The 17,590-nt window shown below is 34.7% G+C and overlaps 1 protein-coding gene across 1 annotated transcript in view; it reads right to left on the bottom strand.

The window, feature by feature from the left end:
* Positions 1-17,590, bottom strand: part of LOC136024816 (WD repeat-containing protein 11-like) — a gene marked incomplete in the record, with an annotated part of 191,926 nt that overhangs the window by 130,478 nt on the left and 43,858 nt on the right. Inside the window, 1 exon segment of the mRNA XM_065700296.1 lies at positions 10,527-10,673. Within this exon segment, the coding sequence (XP_065556368.1) occupies positions 10,527-10,673 (147 nt within the window).

The raw sequence follows: 17,590 nt of genomic DNA, 5'->3' as shown, positions 1-17,590 counted from the left end.
AAATAAAGTGAGTTGAAACAAGGATATTCATTGAAATGAAAGAAAAATAATTAAAAACACGCTTTCATTGCTAATCTTGCCTTTTTGGCAGCTAACTTCTTCCCTGGTAAACTCGCAATTCTCCGCACAATTGGATGAGGTGGCAAATAAACAAATTCCGTGGCTAATGAAAATGGGACAGAACAGCCAAAAACCAACGCAAAACAATTCTCATAACATTTTATTTCATTAATTATTTTTATCATATAATCATAATTTATATTTTTTAATAGGTTATTGGATTATCGTAGCCCAATTGGACTACATAGTACATAGTCCATCATCTAGGTACATAACTTGCATTATTTTTTTTTATTTTTTTTTTTATATTTGGCTTCCTGGAGGACCGCAGATGATTCGCCCAGCGATAAGAGTTTACTGCAAATCCTGTAAGCCATTAGAAATTATGGCCGGGATTCTAATGCAGCTAAAAACAAATAAAAAATTATGATGAATCGTCAGCTAGTTCAAACAAGCATCCTACTAGGCAAGCAGTTGATACTTTTACGTGAAGGCTCAGTACACGGATTAAACCCAATAAAGAGGTTGAGTTAAATAGAAAGCAGCCGGGGCTGTCATAAATTATGAAAAAACGTATTATTTCATCGGCAAAAAGGTATTATCAGCGGGAAAAGATTAATTTCTTCAAAGACGTTTTCCCGCTTCAAACATCTTGCACTTCGTTCAAGACGCATATTGCCAAACTCTGTACCAATCTGTTAAATACACCATATCCTCTGATAAATTTGGCTTTGCTCCATCAATTTATTGTTGCCAAAATAGAAGAAAAGATAGCTTACTACCTAATAATCACCAAAACATTGTACAGCCATCAGAATGGAGCTAGACAGATCGTCATACCAAGCCCTGGTTCATGCCAAGTCAAAAGGTGTGACCCCTATAGCCCTCAAAACAGCACTTTATTTTGTTACTTCCAAAATAGAAGGCAAGTAGGCCTTGTGGTTACTGACCACCAATGCAATGCACATCACAACAGTGCTAGATAGAGTGTCAAAGCCAGCCCTGATTTATACCATGTTAAAAATGTTAAATTATTAAATAACTGGTTAAAGAAGTCAGTGCATAAAAACAAAAAGTAGTATTTACTAAGTTGCACTAATTGTATGATTAGAAGTAGAGCCGTTCAAAGGGTTAGGGGGCGTCAGCAGCAAGATGCCAAGGGGGCCGTGGCTGGAGCCACCGTGGCTGGGGGGTTGTCCAAATTGATCAAATTTTTCACAGCGATTCAAATTTTACTGCTTAAATTTGATTCGGGAGGGGGCTCTATAATTAATTTTTCCATGGGCAACACCAGCCCTAGAAACCCCTCTGAACAGAGATATCCGCGTCGGACAATACCAAACACACAAACCCAAAAATCGTAAACTTCCGAATTTCACTAGTCTTCTTACGCTGTAATTTTACTAAAGTTTACGAGACTCGTCAAAAAAAAGCAAATTATTCCAACATACTAAAGCCATTTTTTAAAATCGTTTCGAATTTAAATATATGTCTGACATATAATTAACTACAATTTTCAGGCGATTCCCGTGACTAGTGCAAGAGAAAAATAACGAATATATTACTTTTTGTTAAACTATCATTTTGCATCAGCCGCGGTCATGAAATCACAGACTTAACTACTTCACTATCATCCTAACTCTGGTTTTGAATCAGGGTCCTGACTAGGGAAAAGTTAGCCTTGTACGGTCCTTATAAGGAATCACATAATTCAGACTTCTTTTTTAATTAATTTTCTCTTAATTTGCAAATATTTTCTGTCTGCTGATTTCAAAACTTTTCTTCCTTTCTTCTTCTTCATAAAATTATGACAGTAGCTATCTTCTCGGTTTATTATCCCAAGAATAAGAAATCTCCAAATTTTACGAGTAATTTCCCGTTACTTTATTTTAGATCGTAATTGCACTGAAATTCACGAGACTCGTCAGAGAAAAGTATATTTTGAAGACGTTTTTACCTGATTTTAACCAGTCGTAAAATTAATTTAAAAAAAAAACAGCTTTAACCGAGGGATTGCTCACTTTACCCCAACAGGTCTGTATCTTGCAACCATTAGAACCAAATCACAAAAATGTAGAAAGAATGGCAGGGATTTTTGAAATTTTTTCATGAAACCACAAAAAAGGTATTTTTGAAACAGTTCACAGTAACGTACAGTCAGTAAGGAGCTACTCGGGCTAATAGTAACCGAAACCTAAAAAAAACAATTTCAATAACAATTAATACAACTGAAGAATGTACTTTTTACACTAATTCCAAAAAAATACACAAAATTTATTAGTTGCCCATGAAAAGCTGAAAGCCTAAGAAAAATTTGCCTGATATTCAAAAATAGTTTGAAAACGCCAAAAGAAGTTGAGAAATCTTCATGAAAATTACACCATCAAATTCAGTATATCAGATAACCCTACTGTGGAGGTTTCAAACTCCTATCTACAGAAATCTAGAATTTTGCATTTTGTCTTAGAAGAAAAGATCAAGGATCCGTTTTTTTTTTTTTTTTTTTTTTTTTTTTTTTTTTAGTGGTGAGCGTGTCAAATCAACGATCCAAGAAGATCAGGATATGGCTCATTCGAACGTAAATTAAAGGTTTTAACACCCTTTTTAAGTGGCGAAAAATATTGTGCCACAAGAAAGTGGCAATTTCTGCCATTTTTTGGCACCGAACTGCGATTTTGACTGAAAATTTTGAAACATCTAGTCGATTTAAGAGTGTTCGATTTAAGAGTGATCTATTTTGTTTTATTTTCATTTTTTGGACAAAAATACAAAAAAAAAACATATTTTTCTAAATCTAAGGTTCAATTGACCATCTCTCCCCCCTATTTGGCGCCCCACTTAGAAAATCATTTTTCTTCCACAGAAGATACCTTTCATCCACAAGATATATTTTCTTGCCATGCAGACACCATTTTTGTCATTGAGTGGAAGGTGCAAGACTAAAACCGAACAATTAATAATTAATTAAAGTTTTAATTAGTATTTTATTAGCATTTAGTGTTTTAATTAATGTTTAATTAATTTATATTTAAGCAAGTTCCGTAGACTAGAAATAAACGAGAATTAACAGGTGATATTTGGTAACGAGAATAAAGCAGTCCAGGAAATATAGCTTTCATATAGCTTATAACTATAATATAGCTTTTATAACTGCATAACTATAGTTATAGCTATAGCTATATACTACTACTACTACTACTACTAATAACTCACTGCAGCACCAAGCCGCCTGAGGCCAACACAGCTACGCACGCTCCTCCTCCAACCTAATCTATTTAAAGCCTCCCTCTTTACACCCTCCCAGGAAGTTCCCATTTCCTTTAAATCCTTATTTATGACATCCTCCCAACCCAGACAAGGACGACCTGCTTTCCGTGTAGCCCCAGACGGTTGGCCAAAAAGGACAATCTTCGGTAATCTGTCATCCTTCATCCGTAGAACGTGGCCTAGCCATCTCAACCTTTCTTTCATTATAGCCCCAGAAAGCGGGATTGAACCACACTTTTCGTACAACCTACTGTTTGAAATACGGTCAGTCAGCCGGGTACCCAGAACAATCCGTAGGCAATTTCTCTGGAAAACATCTAGTAAATTTTCATCTGCTTTTCGGAGTGTCCATGCTTCAGAGCCATATTTGACCACTGTCATCACTGTAGCTTCCAATATTCTAATCTTGGTTTGTAGGCTTATCTTTCTATTCTTCCAAACTTTTTTTAACTGTGAAAAAACACCCTGAGCTTTAGCTATTCTACTTTTAACATCTTCACTGCTCCCACCATCTTTACTAATAATACTACCAAGGTAACTGAAGCTCCCAACCTGATCAATCTTTTCGTTACCTAAGGTCACCTGTTCATCTTCACTTATTCCTAACCTTAGTGACTTAGTCTTCTTAACATTAATTTTCAAGCCTATTTTAGCACCCTGAACTCGTAAAACCTCTAAAAATTCATTCATTTTGCTCACACTTTCATCTAATATGCTTAAATCATCAGCATAATCTAAGTCCAGGAGCGTTCTTCCTCCCCATTTGATTCCATGGTCTCCAATTGCCTTTCCTGTGCTCCTTAAGACGAAGTCCATCAAAATGATCCATATAAAGGGGGATAGAACACAACCCTGCTTAACTCCTGATTTAATACAAAACCAGTTGCTAACCTCATTTCCTACCTTAACCGCAGCAGTATTATTCTCGTACATAGCGCAAATCACTTTAATGTATTTTTCTGGTATACCATATAACGATAAGACCTTTGTTAACGCTGTTCTATCAACAGAATCGAAAGCTTGCTCATAATCGATAAAACTAAGGACCAAAGGTGTTTGACAACGAAGGGACTTCTCAATTATTAACCTAAGAGTGAAAACATGGTCGACACATCCTCTACCTTTTCTAAAACCGCATTGTTCTTCCCTTAAAACTTTGTCTACCGCATGTCTCAGTCTAAAAAGTATCATATTACTCAGTAATTTGCTACCTACAGAGACCAGACTAATGCCTCGATAATTCCGACATTCACTCTTGTCACCTTTCTTATACAGTGGTTTAATTAAGGTTTTCCTAAAATCATTGGGTACTTCCCCTTTTTCAAAAATCATGTTCATAATCTTCAGTAGCTTATTCCTAACCTCAGAGCCACCATATTTAAGGAACTCATTAATCATACTATCAGCACCTGGGGCCTTATTATTTTTTAATCCTTCTAGTACTGTCGCTAATTCTTCCTCACTAAACAAATCTTCCTTCACATCCAAGGTATCACAAACTTTTTCATTTTCATCTATATCTTTTCCTGCAACTGTATCTCGGTTTAGCACATTTTCAAAATGTTCCACCCATCTTTCTTTAACTTTTTCCTTATCACTAATTGTGACCCCATTTCTATCTTTAACTGGGACTAGTCCGGATCGGCTACTCCCTTTCAATTTATTAACATGCCAGTATAATATTTTACTATTATGCCGTCTAGCCGCATCTTCCAGATCCTCAGCAATTTTATCCATCGCCTCCATTTCACATCTCCTTAGTTCATATTTTAATGCTTTCTCCACTTTCTTTACATTCCTTTTGTTTTCATACGACCTATCGCTCAGATAATTCTTATACAAACCCCTTCTACTCTCTATTAAACCTAAAGCTTTTTCACTAATATTCCTAGTTGCTGTCTTAGCACTCTTCCCTAGGACACCATCAGCAACTTCACAAATTGTTTTTCTGAAATTATTCCATCCATCTTCCACATTGTCAAATTTTAAACCCTCAAGTTTAGTACTCAACTGTTCCTGGAATTTTTTTCTCAAATTTTCATCCTGAAGTTTACCAACATCATAACTTTCCGGGAAGGAGTTACTCTTCCGAAATTTCAGCTTTAAATTAACCTTAGACACTACTAGATGGTGATCTTTACTTTTAACATCAATAACGGCACTCCTATACACCCTAGTATCTTGTATTGATCCTGCTAGTCTTCTGTTTACAATAACATAATCAATAAGATTACCATGTGAATACCATGTCAACTTATGGGCCATTTTGTGACCAAACACCGTATTGGTTATAACTAGGTTGTTATACCTACAAAATTGCAAAAGCCTATAGCCATTACTGTTTTCTTTTCCTACACCAAAATTACCTAGGCTAGGATACCATCTATCCCTATTTCTACCAACCTGGGCATTAAAATCTCCTAGCAAAAACACCATATTTCTACCTGGTACCCTGTCTATTTGCTCCTGTAACTGTAAGTAAAATTCATCTGAGTCACTAGTATCTCCATCAGTTGGTTCAATGGGGGCATATACTACTATAACTGATACCCTAAACTTTTTAGTCATAAAATGAGCAATTAGTATTCTATTATTAATACCTTCCCAGCCTAAACAAGACTTAGCAGCTTCCTTATTCATCATGAGCCCTACTCCCTGTCTATGTACCCCATCCTTCCTTCCTGAGTAAACAAATTCTATGTCACCTAATTTCATGCTTCCTACCCCTGGGATATGAGTTTCTGAAACTCCTAATAAATCCAGTTCAAACCGTCTGAATTCGTCAGTCAAAATGTCGATGCGATAGTCATTTTTTAACGTCGTAACATTCCAAGTTCCAATTTTCATGTTCTTTAAATCTTTGAAATTATTTTGGCCTCAAGAAAAGCAGTGATCCCGGATACCAGTGCAGGATGGGGACCAACATATCTTCTCAAGTCTACACCGAAGCGCTTAAGCCGGCTTAGAACCGGACAGCAAGAAGTCCCTGGGACCTCCAGTAAGTTGGAGGCTTTGTGCAATCCTGGGCCCATCTTGGTCACAACATGGTTTTCAGCACTTGGCGATGCTCTTCTATCAACAAGAGTCGAAATCCTGCACAGACAGTCCCAAGCCTATTACCTCCGACTCATTATATATTCATGCCCACAAATATTATGCTACTACGGGGAGGCAGCCCATAGTAGATAAATTAGCTAGGAAGAGGTTTTTCAGCCCGAAAACGCCCATCAAAACAAACCAAGCCCAGAAAATTATCCAATAATCAGAATCCCGTACGAGTGCTGTGTTGTTTACTAGGCTATAATTTCCTCGAGGGGCGCCACTCCTCAAGTGGGAAAAATTGACCGCAAGTTTCCCAGTCTTGCAGGTACCCCGAAAGGGTCGAGGCAGCCCTTTACAGAGGCCGTTGTCCATAAATCTGGATCTTACGCCCTGCCGCAGTTGTCCTCCTATAGAGGATCCTCCCACGATGGTGTTCTGCTTCACCATGCAATTTAACTGGGTAAGGATAATGATTTTGTTGATTCAGGTACTGGTTGGATTGACCGTATATCAAACAATAAGCACTGGGAAAAAGGATAAAGGTAAAAAAAAAACTAAAGATAATGTTAAATATTTTTTATTTATTTTACAGAATTTCCGCTGCAAATGAGTAGACTCATTCGTAAAATGTAAAGTGCTAGGCGCTTCACCTACGCACGTGCAACCCGGTACATGTTTTTAAAGTGGACAGTCCCTCGGTTTGAGAGAATTCTGATGATTAATTCAAGAATCTCGTGAAGGAATTAATACTTTTAGTTTGGTCTATATTCTTTATACATTAGCAAAATTGTGATAGTCACTGTCTTCAAAGGTGCAATTCTGCTTTTGTATAGCCTAACTATACATAATTGTAATTTTCCTAACTGCTATGGCGTCAACCATGTTCAAAAGATTCTGAAAGTCATCCTCCTCAAAAGAGTAGATTCTTTTCCATTTATATATAACCTATGTGAGAGGTTGCTCTCTCAGGAATCATGTACACCAGGTAGTGTGTTCCAAGCGAAACGGAACTGTTCCAAGTGTTCTGGGGAGAGTACCAAGCGTTTCGGGAATAGTGCCAAGAATGGCAAAATTGTGCAACCAACATGGCGTTCCAAGATGCACACCAGGTGGTGAGAAGTCAGCATCCCCTCAAACGTGTGTATAACGTTTGCTCATTGCATCAGTTATCTTGTATGAATATGAGAGTCATCGACCTCTTAAAAATAGTTTCGCTATTATCTATATCACTGAGTCCCATAAAAGTTCTTTTATCCTATTTTCGTAATTTTACATGAGGGTTATGCAACATTTTAAAGTTATTAACGTACTACTTTAATATTTATAAATGCACATTAAGAAATCAACGTAATATTCCAACATTTTTAATATTTATACATATGTAAAACTTTTGCGTGAAAAATTTTTCTTCGTGGATTTAAACAAAGAAAAAAATTTGATATAATAATTATATAGACTCGAAAAACAAGACTTCAATTTCGTTAACACCCCTCGATATCCAATTGATTAAGCCAAGTTTGACTTTCTCAATACTTCAAGAATAATGCAATGTGATAAACAGTAAAAGATTTCTTTTCTTATTACATGGCTTTGGGAACAGAAGAGGTTAATTATCCGAATCTACTTAAAAACAAAAAGAACTTTCAGTCGAAGCATTTTGAAAGCCATATAAAACAGAAACACTAATAAATTAAATAATAAAAATAATAGTTTTAAAATAAAAACGTCCTTAAATAAAAAAAAATATTGAAAGGCAATCACTGGATAAAACACTAAAAGCTCCATATTATTTACAAAATACATTTGTTGTCCTCAAAATGCATTCAGAAAAGCACTAATCTTTACTTATTTAGCGTGAAGACCAGAATGTAGAAGGAGTGATATTTTTCCTCGTGAGCTAAATAACGAGATCATTTTAAGTTTAACTTAATAACCATTTGGCTGAAAAAATCGTTTTTTTACTACATAGACTCCATTCAATATATAATACATCATCAGGCCCATATTTACCAATAGGCCAACTAGGACCGGGCCTAGAGGTGCACGATCCCAGGGGTTACAATAAATTATCACTGAGTGATTTTTTTCTAACAAAACAGGACTGACGTGATTCATCGTCAAAGTGCCAAGTGCACTCCTTCGCCGTACTGCCTATTCATAAAAGTGTGATTTTAAAACAGCACAGAAATTCCGTGGACACTTCTAAACTGTCAGATGTCTCCCAAAAATAGCAGCTAAGAGTTGGGTATCACCTCTCTCTTTCAATACTTTAGGCTCATCAGTTGGGTTCTGTTCAGTGCTTCCACTATCCCCGAATATTTGAGGATTTCCCCAGATATTTCGCAGAAACTGAGCGGCAAAACCACTTGGGCCTAGGGGCATCAAAGCTTAAATCCGGTCCTATAGATAATTTAATATATATGTAGTCTATAATCTACATAACCAATACGTAATCTCAATACTCAAGTCACGTAAGACTTCCATATAGGATTATATTATCTATTTATAATATAATCTAGACATAATAAATAATCTATGTAATCATTATATAATCTCTATACTCCACTCGTAAGTTATCAACAATCCAATCTTCATATTGAACATCCAAAATATGTCCTTTGTGTTGTAAAATATCCCATTTATAAGAACAGAATGTGTCATTGGTCATTTATTTATCATATTTTTGCTTTACATTACTCATTCACCCACCCATTCGTTTTTGTGAAGTAAAAAAGAAAAATACTGACTGATAGTATTCAGAAGCTTTATGTACATTATGTTGCTACCGTCTATCTAAACCCTCCCACTCAAGGGCATATCAAGGAGTTTTGTTCAAAAGAAAGTTATTTTTTTTAGAGTAAGATACAGAAAACTCAGCAAAACGCGTGAAAGATACAAATAAACTGTCCATATGCATTTTTTTATACGTTTTTTAAGACTCAGACAAGAATTTCGGGTGGCTGTTCAAACCCAGTAAAACACATCCCATCTAAAGCCTTGCTTTCAATATCCCTAAATTGTGTTCAGTTTCGTGAAAGTCAATAAACTCTCAACAATTAATTTTATTATTAATATAAATGAAAAAAATCTATCTTCTATTTTGTTTGATTTTATCCTCACTCCTCAATTTTCTTTTATTTCTCTATTTTCGTTTGATTTGCAATAAAACAAATGAATTTATAAATGGGTTATCTAAGATATATATATATATATATATATATATATATATATATATATATATATATATATATATATATATATATATATATATATATATATATATATAATTGTTTACAAGCTATATATAAAACAATAGATAAAATAACCCGCACAATATAGAAAATAGTGTTTTTCTATATACAAAACAAGGTCAAATCCACTGCGCCACCACAGGACACCTGTCAAAAATTATTTACATAATAGGGGGGTTTAAATTTTTAGAGAGAGAGAGAGAGAAAGATGGGTTTATATATATTAATAAAAAAAAAAAAAAAAAAGGCCCGGAGCAAAGCTTGTTTGGGCTTACAGCTCCAGCACACACACAAATGAATTACAAAACAAGATTAAGATTACAAAACAAGAAATAATATAAACCAAGCAACAAATATAAAATATACTTTATAGTATGAAATATGAACCAAAAAATAAAATGTATAACATAAACCAAGCAATTTTTTTTTTTTTTTTTTTTTTTTTTTTTTTTTATATATATATATATATATATATATATATATATATATATATATATATATATATATATATATATATATATATATATATATATATATATATATATATATTATTAAGAAAATACTTATCTCGAAGTTTATACATACTATATACTGGAAACATTTGCAGACCTTTTATGCTAAAATATATCTTTTTATTGCTTATAGCTATCCCTAGAGTTTTTGTGTCAGATGTAATCCAAAAGTTTTTTGTTTTTTTTCCTTAAGCCCCAGAATATCTAAGACATAAGACATGCCTGACATTGTTCTTTTTTTCACTTTGTTACTCAGTTTAAGATTTACCTTAGGTTCGTTTTGCTATATTTAAATAGAAAAGAAAAAAATATTCAAAAAAAATTATTGCCACCAAAATTCAGACAGTTCTACATCATCATTGGTTCGAAAAAATATATAAGAAAGCTTGCTTACATAAATGTCGTTCTGTGAAGGGATTGACAGCGCCACCTAAAAATCGGTTTACAGATGTCAGCCTTATAAAATCGACTTGGCATTTTTGATCATAAACTAGGTCATTCGAAGCATCTGTAAATAAAGCCTGGGAGCTCCAGTTGATATCTGAAAAAGAAGCATTGTTAGATATTTATATGAGAAAAGGTGGGGGCAGTGAAGTTGTTAAAAGTAGAATAGCCAAGGCTCAGGGTGTTTTTTTCACATTTAAAATAAATTTGGAAAAATAGGGAGATAAGTCTGCAAACCAAAATTATAATATTGGAATGTACAGTGGTCAAATATAGCTCAGAAGCATGGGCACTCGGAAAAGCGAATGAAGATTTACTAGATGTTTTCTAGAGAAATTGCCTAAGGATTGTTCTGGGTACCCGGCTGACTGGCAGTATTTCAAACTGTAGGCGGTAAGAAAAATGTGGTTCATCCTGCTTTCTAGGGCTATAATAAAAAAAAGGTTGAGATGGCTAGGGCACGTTCTGCAGATAAAGGATGACAGATTGCCGAAGACTGTCCCTTTCGGCCAACCGTCTAGGGCGAAACGGAAAGCAGGTCGTCCTCGTCTGGGGTGGGAGGATGTCAAAGAAAGATTTAAAGGAAATTGGAACTTCCTGGGAGGAAATAAAGTATAAAAAAAAAAATTGAGAAGTTGCCAAGGGGAAGAAAGTACAGGATATCAAATATACATATGTAACCACTATTTAATTTTTTCATTAGCGATAATTGGGACTGAATTTACTTTTCTTTAACATCAAAGGGTTAGGGGTGACCAATGGCACTAAAAGTGGAAGAAAAGGGCCAAAATAGGCACTGCATTGTTTTTCCAAAGGCACTGCATACAAAAGAGGCTGTCGTATAAACTTCAGAGAGGGTTCATTCAGTTGGAAATCGGAAGTTCTAGTGCCTTTTTTAAGAGTCAAAAGAAATCGGAGGGAAACTAGCCCCTTCCCCATGCCCTCCAGCTTCCCAGAGCCTGGGGGCAAGTGTTTTAAGTTAATTCCCGAGAGTATATAAGGTTTTTATGAATGGGGTAGTCACACGAGCTTCGGAGGAAGCTCATTTGAGTGGAAATCGAAAGTTCAAAATAGTCCAAAGATCAGATAACAAGAACTTCAGGGTCGACAAAACCCCCCAAAACCCATGGGCAAGGCTTTAAATATGCCCCCAAAGATTTAAGGCTTTTCTCAAAAAGACGGCCACATAAACTTTCGAGGAGGCTCATTCAATTGGAAATTGAAAGTTCTATTTCCCTTTTCAAGAGTCAAAAGTGATCAAAGGGCAACTAGCCCCCCCCCCCAAACAGCGCTTTCTTTTCCCCAACTTCATCCGATCGAATTTAGAGATAACCATCCCGTTCTCTTTCTCCCTAATGCAACTGATCAAAATTTTTAGACAGCAAAATTTTAAATTTCGAGACTTCGTTCAAAATAGTACAAAAATCATATAAAAATAAAACGATCAGGCAAAGATCATTACTAACAAGATTTCGGCAAGAGAGGGTCTAGTTAGCCTCCAATCACTTTTGACTCTTAAAAAGAGCACTAGAACTTTCGATTTCCGTTCGAATGAGTCCCTTCCGGAGTTACCCCCTTCCAAAATGGGCACAAGAACTTCCGATTTCCGATCGATTGAGTCCCCTCCGAAGTTACCCCCTTCCAAAATGGGCACTAGAACTTCCGATTTCCAATCGAATGAGTCCCCTCCGAAGTTATCCGCTTCCTACAACTACCCCTTCCAAATGAAGTCCATCTGAGAAAAAAAGTAAAACATTGAAGCCTTATGACTTTTACTATAGACAATGCTATAGCGTTGCCTCTGATCCTTTTAATAATGTCATAACTCTTCTTCTCACAAAATATATCTTCCTTCACATCTAAAGTATCAACCCTGCCACTTCTCCCCAATGGGCGCTACTGATTAGTATCATATTATACTCTTACAAAAATGATTCTTTTAGGAAGCTTTTTGTCCTTAATGATATTAATGAATAAACGTTGATTTATTATTTGTCCTTTGATAGGGGAAACCTTTTTTATTCAACAACAATGCAAATTTTTTAGTTAAATAAAATAGTTCCCACAAAAAGAGAAAGATAATTTTACAAGACTTCGATCTTGAATGGTTTAACATGTGAAAATAGAAAGGCCGTATGGCAAAATTTGAAATTCTTTTGGTTTGAAGCCCAGTTTTGACTAGCATCTTACTATTTTCAAGATATTCTTTGATGACAAATATTTTGCAATATGCAATGACAAACCGTGAATCACAAATTAAAATTTTTAGAGATTCGCCGACAAATCTCTCAAGTAGTGCTGGGCAATAATAGAGTATTTGCTTAAAATACTACTTATTCATCTATGAAAATACAGTAGTTTGAAGAAATGGTCTTTGTACAGAATAAAAATAACTTTTGAAGGGTTGCCATTGAAATCACTAGAAGACGAATTAGCTGTGAAAACTTTGGTATAATAAATATGCCTATATACTATCAAGCAACCATGCTGTCAACAACCTAAATTCATACATTCGACTCCTAAATGAACTTAACAGCCCTAATACACTATCCCCTCAAACATGATTCCCTATGTTTAATCCTTATACAAAGAGACTTACGCAACTGTTTAATAGCACACGCGTTACCCTCAAACATCTGCTCAATTAACCATCATTCGCTCCAAGATAGTGTTTGGTGATAATTTGATTAACCAATAAACTGATATTTTTACTTTCGATATCGATTTTAGATCAGGTTTTTGCTCTGACTAACTCTTGTTTTTGCCAAAGTTCAATAACAGAAATTATAATTAAAGAGTATTTTACTTCGAATAATATAAAATGAAATAATGAACAGAAAATTCGATTACATATACAAATATCAAGAAAACCCGGATTTGAAATTATTGAGGTTCAGGACAGAGAAAAATAAACTACTGGTTATTTTTGGAAATTAAAAAAGCAACATGTCAATGTCTTTCCTGAGTGTCGGTACCATTATTCAGTGATTAAGTGACCAATCCTGGAAAACACTCTCAGAAGGGACACAGGTGGCAGGCACGGGCACTAATTTCGTGGCAACCGCATATACGTAATTTACGTAATATACGTAATCTCATATAATCCCGTATTATGAGACTTGAGTGAATCTATAGAACCATGATAGATTCAGCTGCTGGAGAAGCATTCTCCACATTCCGACATTCGTCGTGTGAACCCCACAAACTTGCTTGGTTGTGTTGTGGCTGAATAACAGGGACTGTCACGTTACTTGCAAATACTAATACAGATTGAGCAGCCAGCAAGGTCAAATTCATCTCTCTTGCTATTTTACTTTCAAGATAGAGAAGAATGTCAGGGGAGATATACATTTGCTTCAAACCCAGTTCAAGGTGTGTGGCAATTGTGACGGGGTGTGACCTGACAAAGGCTTACAAACCTAGAGGGGCATTTTATTCAGCAAAGCCTTTCAGAGTCCCTCTCCAACATTTGAGAGACCTGACTAAAATTAGTTTGAGTTGGAGAGTAGGTTATGTCAACTTATGGATACAGATATGCATGCTATGTATCAGTATGTATGAGCCAATAGATTGAAGACACTATCTTCTTCTTCTCGGCCATTTTCAAAATAATTTTATATACTACTACAACTACTAACAATTCACTGCACTACCATGCCGCCCGAGACCAACACTGCTAGGCACGCTCATCCTCTATCCCAATATTCAAAGCCTCCAACTATACACCCTCCCAAGCAGTTCCTATTTTCCTTAAATCTTTACTTACGGGATACTACATCACATTTAGAAACGACTTACTTTTCGATTAAAAAAGGTGGTATTTTCTCTGTGCTTCACCTTAAAATTCAGGGACTTTGCTCGTCTTTTGATGAGCTGAAACGGATAGTTAGAGTTAGAACTGGCTGATATTATTGGATTATGTGAAACTTTCCTGGATTCAAATAAGAATATGCTTTTAGATATTCCAGGATATAAGATGGAGAGGCTGAACAGGAGATAGATTGCGAGAGGTTGCCTTGCCCTTAATATTGCTGATCGTCCTGCATACAATGTCCGAAGGGATTTGAGCAGAAATAAGGAAGGAATCTTTGGATCCCTTTTTACTGATATTAAGTCAGGGTGTAAGGATTTGGCTGCGGGTTTGGTTTACAGGTCCCTTAGTGGATCTATTTCTTCGTTCAGGAGAGTTCTGGAAGAGGTTTTGGACTCGGTTCTAAAGCATCCCTGTGAGCTAATCTTTATGGGGAATTTCAACCTCAACCTGCTGGATCAAAATTCTGCTTCATTTATAGGTCTCTTGTCGATGATGCTCTCTTTCGGAACTCTACCTTCAGTTTTTATACCAACCCGATTTACTGAGACGCATGCGTTTCTCATTGATAATATTTTTTCGGCATTAGATGTCTTCGATAATTTGATACTGGTTAGTGATATTTCTAGGAGAAAACTGATCTGTGATAAAATTACAACGAAAAATGTCACAAAAATACACTAAAGTATTAAAAGCATACTTTCTTAACAAGGAAATACAGAACTGTCATTTCTTATTTTCTCTTTGACCAGACCTTCTCCTCATTTAACTTTTCTAGTGCATTTTTTCTGCTTTAATGCGACATGTAGTCACACTGAATTGCGTATATTTGACAAAAAACGGAGAAAAAATCATAAAATAATTAAGAAACCAAACGAGGGGGATTTTTACCACTGGGTGAAAGTCACCGTTGTTTGGCTTTTTAACTATTTATTCTTTGTTTTCTTTGTTTGTTTCTTTTTGTCAAAGATCATCCACAGCCAGTGTGACCTTGAAACGTGTTTAGGATTTATCAAACCGAGATTATATACTTTATCAAGATTTGTTTAATTTTGTTCCCATGCTTCACTTATAATTTCTGCCAGGTTTTACTTATGTTCGTAAAATTATTTTGTTTGTATGAATAAAACTGTTTAAATTGAAATGAAAAAGTAACATCTTAGTTAGATAGCCTTGTTCTTTTTTCGGAAATGCCTAGAAAAAAACTGACATTCGACAAAAAATGGAAGAATAAGAAGAAAAATATAATAAAGAAATCAATAACGGTGATTTTTTCTCAATGATTGAAAATCACCCTTGTTTGGTTTTTAATAGTTTTTTTTTGTAACGTATTCTTCGTTTGTTTGTCGAATATCATACATTACCAGTGTGGTCTTGAAATTTATTTAACATTTATCAAATTGGGATTATCTCTAGTTTATTCAGATTTGTTTCCCAGCTTTAATTTTGTTCCCATGTTGTATTTATAAATTTTTCTAGATTTTTTATATGTTAATAAAATTGATTTTTATGTTATAAACTATTTGTATAAAAAAAAATTACATCTAGACAAGAATAAACTTTTTTCTCGAGCTATCTTGAAGAAAATTGATCTACGACGAAATTGTGACAAAAATCGGTACAAACTAAGGCAATTAAAGCATACTTTTTCAACAAGAAAATATAAGACAGTCATCTCTCTTTTTCTCCTTGACTAAATCTTCGCCCATAGAATATCTAGGCGGTCTTTGACTAAACCATGCCTCCTAGAAATATCTAGGAGAAAACTGATCTGTCACGAAGGTAATTCAAGTACATTTTTACAGGGAAAGATAAGACAGTAATTCCTCTTTTCGTCCAGGCTTTCTATATAAGTTGCATCTAAGCAAGAATAGCCTTTGTTTTTTCATTTTATGGATATATCCACGACAAAACTCATATGTGAAGAAAATTGTCACAAAAACAAACAAACTTATTTAAAGTACAATTTTTTCAACAGAGAAATACAGGACGGTCCTCTGTCTTTTCCTCTTTGACCAATCTTTTTCCTCTAATTACATAGAATAGTCTTTGTTTTTTTATTTTATGGATATATCCACGAGAAAACTGGTCTGTGAAGAAAATTGTCACAAAAATAAACAAACTTATTTAAAGTACAATTTTTTCAAAAGGAAAATACAGGACAGTCCTCTGTCTTTTCTTCTTTGACCAATCTTTTTCCCCTAATTACATCTAAGCAAGAATAGCCTTTGTTTTTTCATTTTATGGATACGTCCACGAGAAACTGATCTGTGAAGAAAATTGTCACAAAAATAAACAAACTTTTTTTTTCAACGGGGAAATACAGGACGGTCCTCTTGTCTTTTCCTCTTTGACCAATCTTTTTCCCCTAACTACATCTAACAAGAATAGCCTTATTTTTTTCATTTTATAAAAATATCTAGGAAAAAGCTGATATGCGACAAAAACTGTCACAAAAATTAAATAAATTAATTAAAGTACACTTTTTCAAAAAGAAATATAGGATAATCATCTCTCTTTTTCTCTTTGACCAAGCCTTTTCCCTTAGTTGCGTCTAAGCAATAACAGCCTTGTTTTTTCATTGTATGTAAATGTCTAGGAGAAACTTATCTGTAACGAAATTTCTCACAAAAATAAACAAAGTTAATTAAAGTACATTTTTTCAACAAGGAAATATAGGACAATCATATCTCTTTTCCTTTGGGCAAGCCTTCTCCCCGAGTTGCCCTTAAGCAAGAACCGTCTTGTTTTCTTATTTTCCAGAAATTTCTAGAAGAAAACTAAATTTTGACAAAAAACAAGAATACGAAGAAAAAATTCAAAAATAATCAAGAGCCCAAACGAGAAATTTTTTCTTACCATTGGTTAAAAAGGTTTTTTTTTTCAGTCGCTGAAAATGATAATTGTTTAGTTTCTTATTATTTTTTTACCCTATTCTTCGTAACTTGTCGAACATTATGTATGTTCGTCTTGAAACGCATTCAAAATTTATCAACGGAGACTATATCTATACTTTACCCAGATTTGCTTTCCAGCTTTAATTTTGTTCCCTTTTTTTATTTATAACTTTTACAGATTCAGTTTATGTTAATAAAACTGTATCGTTTGTGTTAATAAAAATATCCGAATTAAAAAAAAAAAAGCTACAGCTAAGTAAGAATAGCCTTGTTTATCCATTTTCCAGAAATATCTAGAAGAAGACT

This window comes from Artemia franciscana, chromosome 3 (assembly GCF_032884065.1).
Source record: "Artemia franciscana chromosome 3, ASM3288406v1, whole genome shotgun sequence".
NCBI lineage: Eukaryota > Metazoa > Arthropoda > Branchiopoda > Anostraca > Artemiidae > Artemia > Artemia franciscana.
The sequence above is the reverse complement of the archived record's forward strand: the minus strand, read 5'-3'. Positions and strand labels throughout refer to the sequence as shown.